This window comes from Plasmodium gaboni, chromosome 4, assembly GCF_001602025.1.
Source record: "Plasmodium gaboni strain SY75 chromosome 4, whole genome shotgun sequence".
NCBI lineage: Eukaryota > Apicomplexa > Aconoidasida > Haemosporida > Plasmodiidae > Plasmodium > Plasmodium gaboni.
Window position 1 is genome coordinate 431,828 of NC_031484.1, and position 23,701 is coordinate 455,528.

Below are 23,701 nucleotides of genomic sequence, written 5' to 3' on the forward strand. Positions count from 1 at the left end.
AAAAATATAGATAAACACATATTGATATTTATGATTAGATGTTATCTTTATATATAGGTATATCTTTCGATTGTAGGAGCATCTCTGAAAAGGAGGATATATTAGTTAGTCCTCTTATTTCATTTTTTAGTTGTGGCATACATACAATATGAAAATCATTACTATATAGATTTTTAATTTGTGTTAGATATTTTGATTGTAATTTTCTTCTTGAGATATATACATCTTCTAATTCTTTTGTTTTAAGAATAAGATCATTAAAATATGATTGAATTTGTTGATTTTGTATTTGTGATAATAGATTTTGACAATTGTCTAAATTAATATTTGGAGAATCAAGAGGGAAAACAACTTGATTAACAACAATATTATAACATGAAATATTTTTTTTTGTTAATTCTTGTATTAATCTTTCAGTTTCATAAACACTTAAAAATTCTGGAATACATACACAAACAAATGTTGTTTTTAAAGGATTTTGAAAATTAGCTTGTATACTACTAGACATAGCATTTAAATGATTAATTTTTTCATATAATGATTCAAATTCCATTTCATTATTAGTAAAATTTTTAAGAACATTTAAAGTTCCTTTTAATTTTTCTCTAATATTTATTAAATATCCTAAAGCTTTTTTTAATAAATCTGGAAATGCTAAAAGTCTTAAAGTATGTCCCGTAGGAGCAGTATCAAAAACTATAACTGAATATTTCATATTTTTTATTGATTGCATTAATTCAGCAAAACATAATGCTTCATCAATACCTGGAAAACTATGTAATAATTCTGGTAGTATATTATCAAACATTTCTTTTTTATTTAATTTAAAAGCGGTATTTTCTGAATAATTTGTATCTATTTCCATACAATATAAATTATCAAACGAATTTATTAATGTTGGCTGATTCGTAAATTTCTGATTAAAAGCATCACTTGTATTATGTGCTGGATCTGTTGATAATAATAATACAGATTCTCTTCTTTTTGATAACTGAACAGCTATTGAACATGATGTAGTCGTTTTTCCTACACCTCCTTTGCCTCCTACAAATATCCAATTTAAAGATTCATTTTCTATTAAATTTGTCAAATTCGTATCATATTCTTCATCACTATAACCATCACTTTCTAAGCTTAATGAACAAGAAACGGAATTTGATTCATCCTCACTCATTATAATGATAGAAATTTATATAAAATATAAAATATAAAATAAAAATATAATTTGGGGGTGTATATATTATATATATATATATATATATATATATATATATATATATTATATATATGCTTTGTCATATATATTACTTTAAAATAATTTTTCTTTTTTTTTTAAATATATTTAAAAGATGTAAATATCGAGTTATACAGAAAAAAAATATATATATATATGAATCTTTTTACAAAAAAAAAATAATTAAGAAATAATAAGATAAATAAAAACAATGATTTGATACATATATATATTATATATATATTTTAATTTTAAATTAAAAAAAAGATACATGGATATATTAATTAATTATTATATAATAGTAAATAATACAATTATATTTATTTAAAAGCTTATAATAATATGATTTATAATATGTTATATTTATATATATATATATATATATATATATATATATATATATTTAAATCCGGTTTTTAAAAAAATATTACTGAAAACAAAAATAAAATAATTCTAAAATATATTTGGATATATATATATATATTATATTTTTTTTTTTTTTTTTTTTTTTTGTGGGGGGGAAGAATATAAATTTATACGTATATTTAATATATATATATAATAATTATTATATATCCAATATATATATATATATATATATATATATATATATATATAGTAATATTAATATGTATGTATTTAAAAAAGAAACAGAAAAAATACCTTTGCCATATATATAAAAAAAAAATAAAATAATTACATCGTCACACTATACATATATATTAGTACATTTTTATTTTTGTTGTGAAAAAATATTTTGACATAATCTTTATTATCTATATATCTTAATAAATAAATAAATACTTCTATTGGCATACATAATATATATATTAATATATATAATATATATATATTTTTTTTTTATGTGATATATGAATAGATAAATAATATATATATTAATATATATAATATATATATATTTTTTTTTTTTATGTGATATATGAATAGATAAACCCTTTAAAATGAATTAAAAAAAATGTTCGTGTTTTAAATTTTTTTTTTTTTTTTTTTTTTTTTTTAAATCCGTCATATAAAATATATTATAATGTATAAATATGAAAATCTTTTTTTTTTATTGTTTCGTAAAAAATATGGATTTAATAAATTGAGAAAAAAATATTTCCATTCACCAAATGATTATTATAACAACTTGAATGACATAAAAAAAGAAAAAGGCATATTTGAAAAGCTAGTATGTATAGGAAATTATAATGTAGAAAATTTTTGTTTGGATAGAGAATTATATGAGAAATATAGAGAATGTATAAAAAATGATTATGAGAAAATACGAAAGAAATTAAAAGAAAAAAAAGAGAATAATGAATACAATTTATATAGTAAAGATATAGAACATAATGAAATTAATAATTGTAATAATAATATCAATATATATGAATCCTATCTATATGATATGATACAAAATAATGATTATAAAGATATACTTATAAGTGATGTGATATATGAAAATGGAAAAAATATTTTATGTATAGGAGAAGCAAATTTATCTTTTAGTTTATTATTACAAAAAAATTTGAACTCATGTAAAGTTGTTTCAACATCTATGGAAGATGAATCAATGTTAATAAAAAAATTTGGGAAAAAATATTTTTCAAAAAATTTAAAATTATTAGAAAATTCGGGTGGTATATATATACCTAATATAAATGTAGAAAATTTATCGAACCATTTTTTAAAAAATACATTTGATATTATAATATTTAATTTCCCTTTTGTATTACCTACAAAGGAATGTATAGAAAAAAAATGGAATATAAAATTAGAAAGGGAAGAAATATGTACTGATCATTTAAAAAAAAATAAAACAAACAACAACAATAATGACAACAATGACAATAATGAAAATAATGACAATAATGAAAATAATGACAATAATAATAACAACAATAACAATAATAACAATAATAACAATAATAACAATAATAACAATAATAATAACAATAATGACAATGTTTATATAAAATATTATAAAAAAACAGAATATTTTCTATTAAATAAATTAATTTATCATTTATTTAAATGTGCATCCCATTTATTAAAAAATAAAGGATTTTTACATATACGATTAAACGATAAATATTTAACTTGCTCATTTCCAAAAAATATGTCCTTATCCTTTCTAGAAAAAATCGATTTCTCTAATTCTTATATTATCTATAAATCGTTGAAATATACACCATCGCTTTTTGATTGCACATTCTTAAATTGTGAAGATAAGAAAAACAAAAAAAAAACCAAAAATAATGTTATCTTTACATCTAGTGGAAAAAAAATATTCAAGAGTTTTAAAATGAAGCACACATCAACATTAATTTTTCAAAAAATTTAAACAACAAAAAAAAAAATAAAATAAAAAAATAAAAATAATAAAATATAAATAAAATAATTCATGTTGGTAAGACTCAATGTGAATTATGAGAATAATAAACATACGGCAAAATGAGATATAAAATATACATAAGAAAATACATCTATATGTATTTGTATATATATGTATTTATATATATATGTATTTATATATATATGTATTTATATATATATGTATTTATATATATATATATTTATACATTTAATGTTTAAAAAAAATAGGGTATACATTTATATATTAGAGTAGTTCTTTGTGTGAACGGTAAAAATAATTGAAAGGGGCGGCATAAACATATGTATGTAATATATATATATATATTTTTTATTTTTTTTTTTTTGTATTATCCTCTTTTTTTTACATTAAAATTAACTACTTTATTGCTTTGCAATATATCATATACAATATTTGCGGATGAGAAATTGAATGGGCAATTAAAGTGCATAATAAGTTGTTTATATTTTTTCACTTTATCATTATATCCTTTATTACATTTATCAGTTTTATTTTTTAAATGATCTTTTAATTTTGTTTGATTAATATAATCATTATTATTAAAATTAACTGATTGTTCTTTTTGATATACACTAATTTGTATATTGGTTTGTTTTTTTTTTTTTGTTTTTTTTTTTTTGGTAAAACAAGGATTCATATAAAGAAATTTATTCCAATAAATTGCCATATCAACAGCAATATAAGAAATATTAATATCTTTAGATTTTAATAATATAGATGCATATAAGAATAATTCTAAATTATCCATTAAAATTCGTTGTCTATCTTTTTTTGATTTTTCATCTATATATAAATAATCAATATTATCTTCTAGCATATTATCATTTTTATTTATATTAAAATCTAATATAAAACTTGGATTATGTATATATAATTTATCATAAGAATCATAAATTATATTATTAATTTCTTCAAAATCAAAACCACCATAAAAATAATATTCTTTATTTAATTGATTTAATTTTTTTAAATTATCTTCTTCTATATTATTCATATGATAATCTGCATAAATATCTTCTTCAATATCATCATAATTATATATAACAAAACGATTTAATAAATGTGTTCTAATATATTCGTATATAATATTATTTGGAAAACAAAAATCATCTTTTCTATATTTTATATGATCATAATTGTATTCGTTATATTTTCTTCTACAAAACGATTTATTCTGACTATTGTTATTATTATCATAATTATTACAAATCATATCATCTGTTTTATTATTATTATTATCATAATTATTACAAATCATATCATCTGTTTTATTTTTATTATTATCATCATTATTACAAATCATATCATTTTTTATATTTTTATCAATGTTTTCATTTCTTACAACCAGTTCGTCCTCACAAATACTTTTAATCCTTTGAATCGTTTGAATTGTTTGAATCCTTTTCTTTCCATCATTTTCATATATTTTCATTGTATGAGTGTGGTGACCAATGGTGTTACTACAAATATCATTTGTAGAAGATTCATTAGCTTTTATGTAATTTATATAAGATGAGATTAAATGGACCTTGTTATATATACTTTCTATTGAATAAGATAAATTTTTTAGTTTACATATTTCAAACAAAATTTTGAATGTTTTTTTTCTTAAATTTTTTATTACACATGATGATACAGCGAAACATCTATAAAAGAGAGCTTTTTTAGATGGATATGAAAATTTGATAAGTAAATGATTAATATTATCAAGAAAAGGTAGAGTAAAATTATTAAAATTATTTATTATATAATTTTTATCTTCATATAAACAAATACATACATCATTTCTTGTATTTAATTCATTCATAGCTTGTTTATCTAAACGATTTGCATTATATATTGATATTCCTTTAAGACCATGTGTATATTTAAAAAAATAATTAATATTTTTATATTTTTGTACTTTATTTTCATATATTGGACATAAATCACATGCATAACATGTTAATTCAACTAATCTTTTAACTCCACAATTTGGTGGATATAATAAAAAAATTATATTTACATTATCAACTTTAAAACATTTATTATATTCACTACTTTTTTCTGAAAAATCTACATATTCATATATTTTATCATTTAATTTATTATTAATTTTTTTTTTTAAAAATTTATATAATTTTAAAATTTCATTTCTATGTCCAGCAATTTCATATAAACTATTTGGTTCAAAAAAACTACTCCACAAATTATTTATATTATTTAATTTCTCGCTCCTTTTCATATTCTCTAGAATACTTTGTTCTTCAAAATTTATTTTCTCTTTAATTTCATTATTTTGTTCTGCCAACCTTTTATGTGTATCATCTTGTGAATTTGTCAAATTTAAATGGCTTCTACGACTATTAACACTGTCATTAACACTGTCATTAATACTGTCATTGTAATTGTCATTGTAATTGACATTAACGTTGTCGTTATTATCGTTATTATCGTTATTATCGTTGTTATCATTTTCCTTGTTGTCGTTATTATCGCTGTTATCGTTTTCCTTGCTGTCGTTAATTTTTTCCTTTTGTTGTGATTGCACGTTGTGATCGTGATTATAATAATCCATGTCATCACTTGACATATAATCAAAGGAAGAAAAATTTGGATCAATACAAATATCTTTACTGAAATTATTATTTCTAAGATCTTCTTCTTTAGATAATACTACATGAGAACTATAAATTTTATTAGATTCACATTTAAGAATACATTTTTGATTATCCATTGAAGATCTTGAATTATTTGTTGAATATAAAAAATTGGATGGCATAATATTTGAATATAAAATATTGGAAGGTATCATATTTGAATAAAAAAAATTGGAAGGAATTATATTTGAATGTATATTATTTATAGAACAAAAATCTTTTCGATTAAATTGTCTATTAATTTCAACATTCATATCGTTAGATAATTTACCAGTCATATAACTATTCATATCACTACTATATATATCGTTACTATATATTTCGTTACTAAATATTTCGTTACTATATATTTCGTTGCTATAAATATCGTTGCTATAAATATCGTTGCTATATATATCGTTGCTATATATATCGTTGCTATACATATCAGTATTGAGTTCACTATATATATCTATATTATTATCTTCATGATTATTTTTTTTAAATTCTTTGACAATATTTAAAGTTTTTATATCATTATTATTTTTGTCATCATTATTTAATGCTTCATTATTATTTACATAAATTTCAAAGGACGTATTACTTTTTAATGTTAACATATCATTATTTACATAAGAGGTACTAAATAGTTTACATATTTTTTTAAAAAAAAATATATAATTATATAAATTTTGTTCATTTAATGGTTTTTTAAGAGAATAATATCTTTTATAATAAAATAAGATTGAATTTATATCTGATTGGAATTTATTTCTCCCCATATGTAAAAATAATAAAAAACTATTCATAAGTCTTTTTAAATTTAATAATTTTTTATAATCTATATTATTCATATTTATATTTTCAATATATGTATTCATTGTCTTACAAAAAAAATGTAATTTCTTATTTATTAAACAAACTGGAGAATTCTTTATATTACTTTCATTAAAAAATATTTTATATCTTTTTCCATTATATTTATTTATAGGTATAAATAAATTCATACGATTTTGTATATTAATTTTTAAATGAATCATTATACTTTTCTCATCAAATACTTCTCCTTTAAAATTCTCTACTCTTTTTAATATATCATTACTTATATCATATCCTAATATTAAACTATTACTTCTTCTCATGTTATATGTAATATTATATCCTACATCTTTTAATTTTTTTATTAATACAAAATTACTAAACAAATTAAATTTACCAGCAATGAAAAAAGTATATGGTTTATTACAACTATCTTTTAATAATTCAATACAATCTTTTTTTTTTTTTTTTTTCTCTCTATCCAAATAAATATAATCATTATATTCTTTTTCGAAGTAATACTTATTTAAAACTCTTAATATTTGAACTTTCCTTTTTTCGTTTAATATATCTTTTTCGATATTACATTTGTCTTTCTCTTCACAATTATTTTTATCTTCTTTTTTATTATTTCTGTTGGTTAGTTGAGGGGTACAATTATTTGCACTCTTTTCTGTTCCCTTTATATTTATTGGTATATTAAGTGGGCCATTACTATTAATATGATGATTACTATTGATATGATGGTCACCATTAATATGATCATCACCATTAATATGATCATCACCATTAATATTATTATCACCTTTTATATTATTATCACCATTAATATTATTATCACCATTAATATTATTATCACCATTAATATTATGATCACCCTTAATATTATTATCACCCTTAATATTATTATCACCTTTTATATTATTATCACCTTTTATATTATCATTCATTTTTTTTGTACCCTTTGATGTGCTTGAACTTTTTAGACCTTCATTTGTCATCATCAAAAGTGGTACTGTCAGATTTGGTATTTTTAAATTAGAGATAGTTTTATTAGGTACCTTTTCGACAGGTTTTTTTTCTATGGGCATATTTGCAGTTAATTTATTTATTATATTTTCTTGTAAACAAAATTTTGTATCCATTATCTCATTTTTGAATGTATCATTTTTTAATATATTATTTATCATTTTACTCTCCGTTATATTCTTAAGGGGAACATTTTTTTCTTGTTCATTTTTTTTTTTTTTTTTTTTATTCTTCACATTTAATTTATTAAATATTTCTGCATACATACATGTTTGTCTTCCACTTTTATATTTATTTGTTTCTTTATTCGTATCAATTAATTCTTTCCTTTCGATAACATTATTTTCTTCATTATCATTTTGTTGTATTATATCTTCTGTGTGCATATCTATTTGTTGTTCAGGTTTATTAACAATTCTTTCAATTTTTGTTCTCTTCCTACTTTTGCATGACATATCCAATTCGTTATCAGATATTAAAGTTCTTTTATTTATTAGATTCTTTGAATTGAAAAGATGACATTTGTTTCTTTTTCCGTTATGAATATTATTTGATGCAGTTTTTCTTTTATTTGTACAATTAACAATTTTATCATCATCATTATTATCATGTTCATAATCATGTTCATAATCATTGTCATAATCATTGTCATATTCATCATTATGATGATTTAATTTATTTTTTTTTATTTTTTTATCTTTCTTATTATAATTTTCACAATCCGAAATGGACTTTCTTTTAAAAATATTATTATTATTTTTTATTTTTTTTTTTTTATTATTATTATTTTTATTAGTATCTATAATATCGGTTTGATTTATATTTCTCTTGGAAATCTTATTACTATTTAATTCACTTCTCACAAGACTGTTATCACTGCTAGATTCACTTTCATAGTTCTCATTTTCTTCATTTATATTTACTGTTATTTCTATATTATCTCCAAAAAAATTGACAATCGAAATTTTTCTTGATTTATTCGATTGTTCTTTATTATGATTATCTAAATAAGGATTTTCTTTTTTTTCATCATGAAACACATTTTCAGAATTGCACTGATTATTATAACAAAAGTCATTATTACTATTATGACTATTATTATTATTACTATTATTATGACTATTATTATGACTATTATTACTACTATTATTACTATTATTCAAAGGAATGTGTTCTTCCTTTTCAATAGAATCTTTTTTTTTTAAGATCGTATCACATATTTTATTTTTTTTCATATCCTTAGATATGTTATCAATAATATTATTACTTACAGAATTATCATATAAATAATTCTGCTTATAACATTTTTCTTCTATATTTTTTCTAGAACATAATTCTATATTTTCAGTGTCAGATGCTTCAAATATATTCTTTTCGCTAGCTGTATTTAACGGTTCTAGTTTTATTATAGGACTATTATTTTTTTTTTCATTTAACCATAAATCATCAGAAATGTCTATTTTTTTTTTTAGAATTGTATTTTTTGAATATGAATCTGAACTTTTAAATTTTTTTTCATCTTTTATGAACAAGTCAGGGTTATTAAAAAAGTTTTCATTCGATTTATTTTTATTATGTTCTTCATTATTATTAAATGTTTCAATATTATTATGATTATTATTATTTAGTCCTTTGTCATTATTATTAAATGGTTCAACATTATTATGATTATTATTATTATTTATTCCTTTGTCATTATTATTAAATGTTTCAATATTATTATGATTATTATTATTTATTCCTTTGTCATTATTATTAAATGCTTCAATATTATTATTTTTTATTTCGTCATTTTTTTTATGTGTATCATCATTTTGTTTATTATTTTTCGCTTTGAAAAAGTATGTTATTTTATTTTTGTATTCTATTTTTTTTATTTTATTATCATTCGGATTTTTCTTTTCTTTCTCATTTGGTTTCTTCTTTCTATTTTCAGTTGAATCTTTTTTTTTTTCTTTATCTTTTTCATGACATGTATTTACATTCCCTTCTTTTATATTAGTCATATTTTTTTTCTCATATATGAAACGTTCTTCTTTATTACAAAAAAAATTATTACACACATATGTCAAAGTATAAAAACACACACTTATACATACACATATATATATATATATATATATATATATATATGTATTTATCTATTTATTTTATTTTTGTTCTTATATATATTACTCTTTATATATATGTCATTTAAAAAAAAAAAAAAAAAAAAGAGAGAAAGTATGAAAGTAAGAGAGTAAGAAAGTAAGAAAGTAAGAGAGTAAGAAAGTAAGAAAGTAAGAAAGTAAGAAGGTAAGAAAGAAAGGAAGAACGTATGAAAGAAATAAAGAAGGAAAAAAAAAAAAAAAAAATAACTATGCCATAATATATATATAATATTATTTATATGTATATATTTAAGAATACGCGGAATATAAGAATAAGATGATGTATTCGTATGAATATTATATTAAGAAAAAAAAAAAAAAAAAATTTATAAATATAATATATATATATATTTTTTTAATGCTATATTTTTCTTATATTACACGAATTTTTAAATCATATGAACTGTAATACTAGTAATAATACAAGCTCATGAGGAAATAAAATAAAAAAAAAATAAAATAATAAAATAAAAGGCATATTATTATAATAAGCAGAGCACATCATTATTTAACATTTAATAATAATAATAATATATATGTTTTGTATATATAATTGAAATAATAAAAAAAAAAATAAAAATTATCGGTGAATGATATGCACCTAATCTCTTTTTTTTTTTTTTTTTTTTTTTTTTTTTTTCATTTTAAGAAAAAAGGAGAAATGAAAATGATGAGGTCATAAAGATTTATTATATTAAAAGAGGACACATTTTTTTTTTTTTTTAATAATATATTTATATATTTTTTTTTTATTCTAATAAAAAGAAGAAATAAATACATCATTAGTTATATATAATATATAAGAGAATTATTTATTTTTCTCTTTTTTAAAAACTTATGAATATAATTTCACATCTTATCAGGACATTTTTATAATATTACATATAACATCAAGACACACAAAAAAAAAAAAAATAAATAATAAATAAAATAATAATATGTATAATATATAAGTGTATTTATATATGCATTATAAATATATATTAACTTTTATATATATATATTCTCTTATGGTCTCTAATTTTATTTCTTCTTTGAGACGTATTTATTATATGAAATCTTATATTTTATATAAACACAAAAATTTGAACTTTTAAAAAATAATATATATATATATATATATTTTTAAATTAACATAAAAAATATAAATAATTTTTTAGGAATCCAGATTATTAAAAAAATTACATGAATAAATAAGTACCAGTCTGTTATATTACTCTATAAATATATTATTATGTATTATCCATGTCCTGCTTACTTTTATATAAAGAATATACTTTTTTTTTTTTTTTTTACTATTCCCTTTATGATTTTATATATGTGAGGAGAAAAAAAAAAAAATAACACATTTATATTAATATAAATAATTTAGTATCTTTACATATAAGTATTATGTTATATATATATATATAAAATATATATATATTATTATCAATTAATTTACAAGAAAAAAAAGAAAAGATAATACATCTTTATAAAACATATTTGTTTAGTAAACAAATTTGTCTTTAATATAATAATAAAAAAAAAAAAAAAATTATACAATGTAAAATAAATATTATTTGAATAATAAAATAATGTTAAAATAATTGTAGCATTTGAATTAATCCATTTATACTTTTTCGTCAGGATATATATAAATATATTGAGATATCTATATTTTTTATTATATATATTATAATATATTATTTATATTTATTATGCTTTTATAACCCTTTGATGTTTTTTTATAAATATATAAATATAAATATATAAATATATATATATATTATATATACATATATATATTTTCTCATGTACGTATATAATATTTTGTTGTATTAAATAATATATATAAATAATATATTATATATATAATATATTAATATATGGAAAAAATATTTTTTCTTTTTAATTTAATAAATAAATACAATGTGAAGAAATAAAATATTTGTTCTTTCTATATATAATTATGTAGATATTCTTTATATTGTTAATTTAAAATTTTTTATGAAAAAGAATGTTGCAATGATAAATAATAAAATAAATAAATATAAATATAAATATATATATATATATATATATATATATATATATTATTAATATGAACCATTTATATTTAATATATAATATATAATTTTTATTTATCATAAAAATTCCACATATATATATATATATATATATATATATATATATATATATATATATTTATTTATTTATTAATATTTATAATTTCATTTCCAACAAGTTGAATGATTTGTTTGATTTATAATAAAAAAAGAAAAGCATGAACGTTAAAGATGTAGATACTCTTTTAAATATTTTTAGAGGAGGGCCAGGTGTTCATACTTGTTCAGGTATAGAAAATTATTTTTTAGAAAGCAGTACGTTAGATTATGATATTAAAAAAGAATTCATAAAAAACTTAGAGAATCCTACATGTTTATCAAAATTTTGTATGTTAAAGAGAAAGTTAGTTTATGACTTTTTTTTAGTAAAAAAAGAAATAGTCAAAAAAAAATTATGGACATGTATAGAAAGTATAATCAATAAATTAAATGATGATGATATAATAAAAGTACATAGATATTTAAAAAAGGAATCTGGAAATGTTATTCATACATTTTTAAATAATTTACATTTGAATAAAGATCTTGAAACAAAAGGAAGAAGACGAAGAAGAAGAAGAAAAAAAAATATATATATATTAAAAAAAAGAAAAGGAAAAAAAAAAAACAATCATGATATACAACATAATAATTTCAATATAAATTCTAATAAATTATATTGTAATTTACCTATTAATTTAAATTTAGAACATATATTTTGGAACCATATAAATATAAAAAATTATAAAAAGAAATATTTTTATTATATTAATAAAAATATAAATTCTTTGTGGAAAGTATATTTATCATATAACATGTTAAATATAAATAAATGTGAACGTAAAGATATTATAAAAAATATTCTACACACATTATTAAAAAAAGAATATGAACAATTAAATTGTTTTGAATGGGATTCAAAAGTTCTTCTTTATAAATTATTAAAAAAAGAAGATTCAAAAAATATATCACTTGAAAATTATATAGAAAATGATGATATAATAAGTAATTCAACTAATCATTTTGACAACAATGTAGATATATATCTTAATAGGAAAGATAATTCACAAAATAAAAATAATACTAATATTAAAGATAAAATTGATTCCATTTCTGAAGATGATAAATTAAGTCTTCAAACAGATGGTCAAACATATAATAATAATAATAATAAAAAAAAAAAAAAAAAATCATCCGAAAATAATATCATAATGAATAGTAATAATATTTTATTAAATTATAATAAAAATGGTCAATTATTAGATGATTCTTTAAAATTATATAATAACAACAATAATAATAATAATAATAATAATAATAATAATAGTGTTCATGTTCATCACACCAACTTAAGTGATTTTAAAAATGCACATTATAAAGATACAGATATAATATATGAATTATTATTAAAATCTATAAAAGGAGAAATAAAATTAAAAGTTAAAAATTTTGTTAAGGTTCATCAAGTTGGACAAGGAGCATATGGAGATGTATGGATGGCAGAAGATATAATAAATAATCAGAGAGTAGCATTAAAAAAATTAAAATTAAATGAAGAAAAAGATGGATTTGCAAAAACTTATATAAGAGAAATATCTATTTTAAATTCTTTAAAACATGAAAATATTGTTGAATTAATTGGAGTTGTACATTCTATTTTACCTATCAATTTTTTTAATCAAACTATAATAAATCAACCTTCTCAAAATTCTAATCCTATCAATATAAATCAAAATCATATTTTTAAAAACAATCTTTTTGATCATAATAGTTATAAAGATTTTCTTATTACTGAAAAGAATTATTTTTATAATAAAAAAAAGTTAAGTACTTTATTTATGTCACCACAAAAAAGAAAATTCTCAGCAAATCATGACATGTCATTTAATGAGGATATGTCATTTAATGAAGACATGTCATTTAATGAAGACATGTCATTTAATGAGGATATGTCATTTAATGAAGACATGTCATTTAATGAAGATATGTCACTCAATGAAGATATATCATTCAATGAAGACATATCATCCAATCAAGATGTGTCATCCAATCAAGATGTTTCATCCAATCAAGATGTGTCATCCAATCAAGATGTGTCATCCAATCAAAATGTATCATCAAATAATTTATTAAAACATAATAATGTGGACCCATCCATTTCTCTTCCATTATCTTCTTACGAAGATACCCTTTCAAGTGATAGCACCCATTCTGACTGCTCATCCTCCACTTTATCTTCATTCCTCTCATACGATAAAAATAAAGAAAAAAAGTCATGCATCTGGATGGTCTTTGAATATGTTCCTTTTGATCTGTCAGGATATAGTGAACTGCTTAGAGAAGAAAGAAATGAAAAAGAAAGATATAAGTTTGCTAACTTATTCAGTATAGGTGAAATAAAAAATATCTTTATACAATTATTAAAAGCATTAGATTATTGTCATAAAAATAATATTATCCATAGAGATATTAAAATAGCTAATTTGTTAATAGATAATAATGGAATACTAAAGCTAGCTGATTTTGGACTAGCTAGATTCCATTCTGATATTAATGCATCTAATATGACAAATAGAGTTATTACATTATGGTATAGACCACCAGAATTATTATTAGGTTCTGAAAATTATATGTCATCTGTTGATATGTGGAGTTGTGGTTGTGTATTAGCAGAATTATTAACTAGCAATCCTTTATTTTCTGCTGAAAATGAAACAGATATATTAAAAATTATTGTTAATAAGTTAGGGTTTCCAAATGATAGAGATCTAAAATATTTAAAAAATTTACCTTATTGGAATTTATTGAAATTAAATCCTATACATCCAAATAATATAAATCATAATATAAATCATAATAAAAAAATAGAAACAGAAAGTTCTATAAGAAATATACCTGGTGTAGGAGATCTAGGATTAGATCTTATCAAAAAATGTTTAAAGTGGAATCCATATGAAAGAATCACAGCTAGTGACGCGCTTAATCATCCATGGTTTAAGATACAACCATTGTCTGAAAAAATACATCAAAGAAATAATATTAAAGCAGCTCATAGTTTTATGACCAAAAATTATAAAAAAAGGGACATACCCAAAAATAATTATTCTAAAATTAATGAAAATTTTAGATATATAAATGTAGGCAATTACAGAAGGGCTTATCTTCTAAGTAAATATAATGATCACCTTTTATATCTTAACTCACGTTCATCAAAGAGGGATATACTAAAGGACCAGCCTCTTCACCAGGGTAATCAAAAGGGATAATATGTGTATATATATATATGTATATATGTATATATGTATATATATATATATATATTTGTTTATTCATTTAATTTTTTTATTATTTATTTATTTATTTTTTTTTTTCAGTTGATAAGAAGACAGAAGAATATAAAGAAAAAGATAAAGAAAAAGATAAGGAAAAAGATAAGGAAAAAGATAAGGAAAAAGATAAAGAAACCAAAGCGGAAACGAAAAATATAGAACACAAGGATAAGAAACATAAAGAATTAGTAAATATTAAAAAGGAAGATGAAACACGACAAAGTAAAAAATGTAAAGTCGAATCTGTCACCGATTACAGTGATAGAGGAGAAAATTTAAAAACCCCTTTTGATAATGCCATAAAAAAAAATGAACACAAATTAAATTCAAATAAGTCAGATGTAGACAAAACTAGGAAATCAGTTACCATGTCAAGAGACGGAAGCTTAAGAAGGAAGGAAAGAAAGACAATAGCAGTGGTAAAATATTATGACCATAAAACGAAAGAATATAATTATAGCCATAGCCCAAGTCATGCCAAAAAGTACAACAATGAAAAAAGGGAAAAGGAAAAAAAAACTGAAGGTTTAGATTATAGGAGGGAAAGCAACAACTATTTTGGAAGAAGCAGAGAAGGTGTAGATGATAGGAGAAGATATTCAACCATTTGTAAAATAGGTTATAACAATGCAGATGGGTATAGGGATAGAATAAGTCACAGGAGTAGGGAAAGGGAGTGGTATAAAAAATCATACGGAAGAAGGAGTAGAGATAGAGAAAGAGATAGAGAAAGAGACAGAGATAGAGATAGAGAAAGAGATAGAGAACGAGATAGAGAAAGAGATAGAGATAGAGATAGAGACAGAGATAGAGAAAGAGATAGAGAAAGAGAAAGAGATAAAGATAGAGAAAGGGATAGAGAAAGAGATAAAGATAGAGAAAGGGATAGAGAAAGAGATAAAGATAGAGAAAGGGATAGAGAAAGAGAACGAGAAAGAGAACGAGAAAGAGACCGAGAAAGAGAACGAGAAAGAGAACGAGAAAGAGACCGAGAAAGAGAACGAGATAGAGAACGAGATAGAGAACGAGATAGAGAACGAGATAGAGAACGAGATAGAGACCGTGATCGAGATAAAGAAAAAGAAAAAGAAAAGAAAAGAGATAAAGATAAAGAAAATGATAAAAATAAAGAAGCTGATCATAAAAAGACGACGAATGAAAGTCATCAAGCGAACGATCAAAAAAAACATAAATTAGATATTGAAGAATTAAGGGTTGAAAAGAAAAAGAAAATATAAAAAAAAAAAAAAAAAAAAAAAAATTTTATATATTGATATATATTTACATAATAAATGATATAATTAAATAAATATATATTTTTTATTTTAAATTATTAAACTTATTATAAACATATATGGCATAATATATGCCCCTAAATTTTTTTTTGCTTTATTATAAAAAAAAAAAAAAATATATACATATATAAATAAATATATATATATATATATATATATATATATTGGTAGACGTGTTTAAAAAAAAAAAAAACGACAGGGTGTATTAATTATATAATAAATGTTATATTCACTTAACAAAAAAAAAAAAAAAAATATACATACATATATATATATATATATATATATATATATATATATATATATATTTAATTTGTTACAACTAATAATTTCGCTTCATTTTATCTTTAATATTTTAATCAAGCCCCACTTAATAAACTCCTTATAATATTTTCTTTTGCTGATGATATGGCTTGATTTAATGGTGTATGTTGTTCTTGTATATCACTTTCATTCATATACAATCTATTAATAATAACATTAGCATTTGTTTCCATAATAATACCACTATCTGCAATTTCATCTAATATTAAATAAACAGAATCTAATTTATCTATTAGTTGTTTTTTTCCTATATGATTATTTGTTATATTATTTAATGCTTGATGTACTGTTTCTATAATTTCATATAAAATAATTTCATTATCATTATCATCACCAATAATATATATTACAATATCATTAACAGGTAAACACAATATAACATATTTATTTAATAATAATATTTCTGTTTCATTTGAATAATTTAAACCTAATTTTTTTATCTTTTCTGTTATATCCTTTTCAAATAATTTCTGATCTTCTACTGTTTTAAAATCATTATAAGTGTCCATACCATAATTTAATGATTCATAACTACAATTAAAATTTTGTGATTTCTCTTCTTTAAATATTAATTTATCATTATAATATTTTACTGCAATTCTATTTCCATCACTATCTAATATTATTATACCTTCTAACTGCTTTATCGACACGCTTTTCATTTTATAAAAACAAATCAAACATTATATATAAATAAATAAATAAATATATATATATATATATATATATATATATATATATATATATATATATAAATATATGTTGCCCTTTATATAATAAATAAATAATTATACATATAATAATATTTTTATAAAAAATATGGAGATGGTAAAATATTAATATATGGACAGAAAAAATTCATTTATTTTAAAAAACTATATATTTTTATATAATATATAATATTATTTATTTATTTTTATATATTAAATATAAATATTATGCATTAAAAAACTATATCATCATGTAAATAAAATTATATATTATTTTTATATTCATAAAATTAAATAAATATATATATATATAAATAAACCTTATGAAATTCAAAAATATTTAAATTAGATTGAATTGTATTATTTTATATATATATATAATATATTATAATACAAAATAAAAATAAAATAATAAATTATTATATATATATGTAGTATATATGTTTACATATATATATATTACGCTTCATGGTTTTATATATATATATATATATAAAACAATACGTATAAAATATAATATATACTTTATATAAAAATGAATAATCATTCATCACATCATTTATTAAAAAAATATAATGTTCTCACAATATAGTAAATTTATAAATATATATATATAATATTTTAATAATATAAACATTGTTGCGATAATGTTTAATTTATTTGTATATATATATATTATATATATTTAAAATTTCATAATACCACATCCTAAAAATATATATAATATATATAATATATATATTATATATATATATATTTTTTTTTTTTTTATATATCTTCAAATTTATGTTACATTGTTCTTTAGTAGTATTTATTTATATACTACCTTGTTCATTTTTTTTTTAATTTTATTTTTTTAGTAATAATGATATTTTTTGTAATCATTTAATATATATATATATATATATATTTATAATAAAAAAAAATATATATAATATTTATAATACATTATAATGTTTTAATAATGGCACATTTATATGAAGAGGTTTATAAAAAGAGAAAATATTTTGATAGAGCTTTATGTAATGATTATGAAGAATGGCAAGATAAAATAAGAGAATCAAAAACAGTTTATATAGGAAATTTATCTATATATACAACACAACAACAAATATATGAGGTAAGCACAAAGAAAAATATTATATATATATATGTATATGTATGTATATATATATATATATATATATGTATGTATGTATTTATATTTATTTATTGCCATCACATTATATACCATTTAATTTTTCTTAGCATATGTCTAAGGCTGGCGATGTAGAAAATATCATCATGGGTTTACATAGAACCGAGAAATCACCTTGTGGATTTTGTTTTGTAGTTTATAAAAAGAAAGAAGGATATACTCAAGCAGTAAATTTTTTAAATAATTCAATTTTAGATGGCAGAATTATAAGAGTTGATGAAGATCTAGGTATTATTGGTAAACGAAAATATGGAAGAGGAAAAACAGGAATTCAAAAAAGAGATGAACGAAATAAATTTTATGATGAAGATAGACCAAAGGTATTAGATAACTTAGTTGATCATACAATTAGTAAAAAAAGAAAACTTAATAATAATCCATATTATGAAAGAAATATAAAACAAAAAATACTCTTACCGTCAAATTATACTCTTAATACTACTGAAATGAAAACTAGTAGAATGGTCTATATAAAACCACCTGTAACTTTATATCCAAACGCTCAACATATGATGAATATAAATAAAAATAAACATCAAAATAGAAACTTATATAAATTTCATATAAAAAAAAATAAACAAAATAATAAGCAAACATAAAGTAATACAACACACATATATATATATATATATATATATATATATATATATGTATTTTTTCAAATATGCTGTCAGATTTTTTTAATTCATTTATTTTTTATTCATTAATTTGTACTTATCCTTTTTCTTAATTATACATCTTTATATAATTTTTTCGTATTTATTTTTATAACTTTAATATATATATAATATAATATATTTTTATTTTTTATGTGGTAGCTTATTTTTTTTTTTTAAATAAATAAGCATTTCAAAATGTGCACACATATAAATAGGGTGTAGTAAAAAATATATTTTTAATCAGTTTAAGGAATATATTAAAAAAAAAAAAAAAAAAAAAAAAAATATATATATATATATATATATACACAAATTTTGCATGATAAAATTCATCTTTATAAAAGTGTCATTATCATACAGTTAAAGATTGATCATTTGTAAAAAATATATATATATATATATATATATATATTTTTTATAAGTGGTCATTTTAATTTTTCCTTTTTTCTGTAATTTACTAGTATACTGTAAAAATCATCAAAATCTCTTATTCCCCTTTTAAGAGGGAAATCTATTAAGTTATATTTTTCATTTTTAAAGAATTGTATAATGGGTATATAATCAGATTCATAAGAATTTAATCTGTGATTAATTATATCTTCATTATCATCTTTTCTTTTTATTAGATTTGTTTTTCCATTACATTGAATACAATCTTTAGATGGTAATATTGGAGGCATATCAAAAGTATCTTGTTGTATATTTGAAACATTAAAATTTTTATCACATCTATCACATATTCTTCTACCTAACAATTTCTTTATTAATATATTTCTTGGTAAATATATATTTACAAATAAATCTATATTAGTCATCTTTATTAATTCTTTACTTTGATACATATTTCTAGGAAAACCATCTAAAATAAATCCTTTATATTTTTTATTCAAAATATTTTTCATTTCATCATGTACTATATTTATTATTAAAGAATCTGATACTAAATTACCACTCCTTACTATATTCTGAATTTCTTTACCTATATTTGATTCTTTTTTTATTTCATTCCTTAAAATATTTCCAACGTTTATATGTTTTAAATTTTCTTTTTTTGATAATATTTCCGCAAATGTCCCTTTACCCACACCAGGCGCTCCAAATAAAACAATCCTCATTTTATCACAACAAAAAAAAAAAAAAAAAAGATAAAACTAAATGAGGAATACAAAAGGAAGAAAAAAGGAATAATTAAAGCATTGTGCTTATGCATAAGGGGCAAACAAAAATATATATATATATATATATATATATATATTTATTTTTTTTTTAATATCAAAACCGACAGCTACAATTTAATTTCAAGTAGAAGTACTTTTATAATTGTGGGCAAATTAATCTCTACACATAAATATTAATATATATAAATTAATAAATATAAATAAATAAATATATATATATATATATATATATATATATCCTTATGTAAGTTTTTATTTTTTTCAAAACAACAGAAAAAAAAAAACGTTAATAAAAAAATATTATTAAATCTTATATCATTTGTTTTGTTTTATTTTTTATGGCCATTTTGTGTACCTTAGGAATAAAAAAATATGAAATATACATATTATTGTAGGTTCATATTTGAGGTTGTAAGAGGAAGAAAAAAAAAAATTATATATTAAAAATTATTAAAAACAAAACTTAAAAAAAATGAAGATATTTACACTTTTTTAACGTATAAATATATATATTAAAAATTAAAACTTTAAGATTCAAAAAATAAAAAAATAAATAAATAAATATATATATATAAATATATATATGTAGGTATATATTTTTATATTTTCATATTTTTATATTTTCATATTTTTATATTTTTATATTTTTATATTTTCATATTTTCATATTTTTATATGGAGAATATAGGGCCAGAGCCCATCTAATATAAATATTAAATGTAACTCCATATCATTTGTCATATATATAATCAGATATCAAGTAATTTAAATTTTTTCGAAATGACCTGAACAAGTCATAATTTATTTTTTGAAAAATTTTTTTCATACAAAAAGTAAAAAAACTTTTCTTTGGAGCATAGACATCTTCATCATATGAAACATTAGTTGGCATAAAAAAGATGTTATGAAAATTTGTAAGTTTTTTATAATTAGAATATTTTAATGCAGTAATAAGATTTTCAAATGAGTTTAAAATTATATTAGGTTTTGGAAGGCAATATTCTGTAAAATTATTTTGGAAATGTTTTAAAAAAATATTATAAAATTGGCTAGCTTGTTCATACGAAAAAAAAATGGGTATATATTTTTTTTGATCTTTAGTTTCGATTTGTATAATTAACGTTTCGTCATTATCATTGTTATTATTATGATTATGATTATTATGATGATCATTATTATGATGATCATTATTATGATGATCATTATTATTATGATCATTAGTATGATCATCATTCTTATTATTACTATTATCTTTCATGTGATTTCCTTCCTTTTCATCAGATTTATTTATTTTTTCATTTTTTGTAACTTCAATTGTGTAAGTTAAATACACATTAGGATATAATTGAACCCTTTTTGTTTTTTCTAAGTCATTATAAAACAAGTGGAAAAATTTTTTTTTTAATATTGATTTGCGCAATTTTATTTTATTAATATAATATATAGGTGTACCATAAAAAACCTTTTTATTTTTGAGAACATTTTGTAGTTGTTCATAATTAGGAATTAATATAAAATTAATTTTTGATTTATACATGTTTTTAATTTTCATAAAATAACTTAAATTTGTTAGCATAATTTTTGAACCAAAAAAGGGTGTGTTGGTTTTTTTCTCTTCTTTTAAATTTTTATTATATAAATATAAAATATCATCTCTATAAGCTTCAGCAGTTTTTAAATCGAAAAAAAATATAGCAACAGAATTAGTAGGATCATAAATTTCGTTGACATTAATTTGTGATCTATATTCATCATTATATAAAACCATAGGAAATAATAGCTTATTTTCTTCATTGGATAATTTAATATGTTTATCAAAGAATTCTTTTTCATTAACATATAAATTGTTACTATTATTGTTACTATTATTGTTATTATTATTATTATTGTTACTATTATTATTATTATTAAAGTGAAAGGACAATATTATTTCATCAAATTCATTGGTAACAGCAAACAAAGGGACATTTTCTAAATTCTTCATTTCATAATCACTCTTTTTTCCTTTAAAAAAAAGAAAATTAACCTTTCTCAAAAATCTATATCCATTATTCTTTATATTAAATAACTCCTTATTTATAGGAGGATATATTTTATGTGGACATTGTTTTTCTGACGATAAAATCTTTTTAGTTTTAATGACAAATATTTGAATTACATATAACAAAACAATTAGTTCTCTTCCATATTTTAGTAAACGCATTTTATTATTAATTTATTTTTTCTCATCACTTGTAAAATAAAAACATAAACAAATAAAATATAAATATTATATAAATTATATATATAATATAAATTTAATATATTATTTATATTATATATATTATATATATTATTTATATATACCAAAAAAAAAAAAAATAAAAATAAAAATACAAATAAATACATAAATATATATATATATATGTGTGGTATTAATATGAACACAAATAAGGTTAAGAATAAATCACGTCAATTCGAAAAAAGTTCTATTCTGCCATATTAAAATTAAACAAGGATCCACACACCCCCAAAAAAAAAAGAAAAAAGAAAAAAAGGAAAGGCAAAAAATAAAATTTATACAATAAATAAAAAAGAATTATAAATTATAATAAAAAAATAAATATAAAAAAAAAAAGAACTTTATAACAAAAAAAAAAAAAAAAAAAAAAAAATTTTTATTAAAAATAAAAA

General features: G+C 19.1%; 8 protein-coding genes across 8 annotated transcripts; 3 read left to right on the top strand and 5 right to left on the bottom strand.

Moving 5' to 3' along the window:
- Window positions 1-34: 34 nt before the first annotated feature.
- On the bottom strand, window positions 35-1,174 carry PGSY75_0415000 (putative arsenical pump-driving ATPase; the record flags this gene model as incomplete). The annotated part of the gene is made up of 1 exon (XM_018784200.1): window positions 35-1,174. One exon carries the CDS (start codon window positions 1,172-1,174, stop codon window positions 35-37), a length of 1,140 nt encoding a protein of 379 aa, XP_018643362.1.
- Window positions 1,175-2,279: 1,105 nt separating this feature from the next.
- Window positions 2,280-3,581, top strand: PGSY75_0415100 (hypothetical protein; the record flags this gene model as incomplete). Its single annotated transcript, XM_018784201.1, has 1 exon — window positions 2,280-3,581. One exon carries the CDS (start codon window positions 2,280-2,282, stop codon window positions 3,579-3,581), a length of 1,302 nt encoding a protein of 433 aa, XP_018643363.1.
- A 379-nt stretch (window positions 3,582-3,960) lies between these two features.
- Window positions 3,961-10,104, bottom strand: PGSY75_0415200 (hypothetical protein; the record flags this gene model as incomplete). The annotated part of the gene is made up of 1 exon (XM_018784202.1): window positions 3,961-10,104. The coding sequence occupies one exon, from the start codon at window positions 10,102-10,104 to the stop codon at window positions 3,961-3,963; it is 6,144 nt and encodes a 2,047-aa protein (XP_018643364.1).
- Window positions 10,105-12,514: 2,410 nt separating this feature from the next.
- On the top strand, window positions 12,515-16,902 carry PGSY75_0415300 (cdc2-related protein kinase 3; the record flags this gene model as incomplete). Its single annotated transcript, XM_018784203.1, has 2 exons — window positions 12,515-15,584; window positions 15,767-16,902. 2 exons carry the CDS (start codon window positions 12,515-12,517, stop codon window positions 16,900-16,902), a joined length of 4,206 nt encoding a protein of 1,401 aa, XP_018643365.1.
- A 416-nt stretch (window positions 16,903-17,318) lies between these two features.
- PGSY75_0415400 (putative coatomer subunit zeta) lies at window positions 17,319-17,945 on the bottom strand (the record flags this gene model as incomplete). The annotated part of the gene is made up of 1 exon (XM_018784204.1): window positions 17,319-17,945. The coding sequence occupies one exon, from the start codon at window positions 17,943-17,945 to the stop codon at window positions 17,319-17,321; it is 627 nt and encodes a 208-aa protein (XP_018643366.1).
- Window positions 17,946-18,957: 1,012 nt separating this feature from the next.
- PGSY75_0415500 (putative nuclear cap-binding protein) lies at window positions 18,958-19,790 on the top strand (the record flags this gene model as incomplete). Its single annotated transcript, XM_018784205.1, has 2 exons — window positions 18,958-19,113; window positions 19,242-19,790. 2 exons carry the CDS (start codon window positions 18,958-18,960, stop codon window positions 19,788-19,790), a joined length of 705 nt encoding a protein of 234 aa, XP_018643367.1.
- A 485-nt stretch (window positions 19,791-20,275) lies between these two features.
- Window positions 20,276-20,965, bottom strand: PGSY75_0415600 (GTP:AMP phosphotransferase; the record flags this gene model as incomplete). The annotated part of the gene is made up of 1 exon (XM_018784206.1): window positions 20,276-20,965. The coding sequence occupies one exon, from the start codon at window positions 20,963-20,965 to the stop codon at window positions 20,276-20,278; it is 690 nt and encodes a 229-aa protein (XP_018643368.1).
- Window positions 20,966-21,758: 793 nt separating this feature from the next.
- Window positions 21,759-23,231, bottom strand: PGSY75_0415700 (hypothetical protein; the record flags this gene model as incomplete). Its single annotated transcript, XM_018784207.1, has 1 exon — window positions 21,759-23,231. One exon carries the CDS (start codon window positions 23,229-23,231, stop codon window positions 21,759-21,761), a length of 1,473 nt encoding a protein of 490 aa, XP_018643369.1.
- Between the last annotated feature and the right edge of the window lie 470 nt (window positions 23,232-23,701).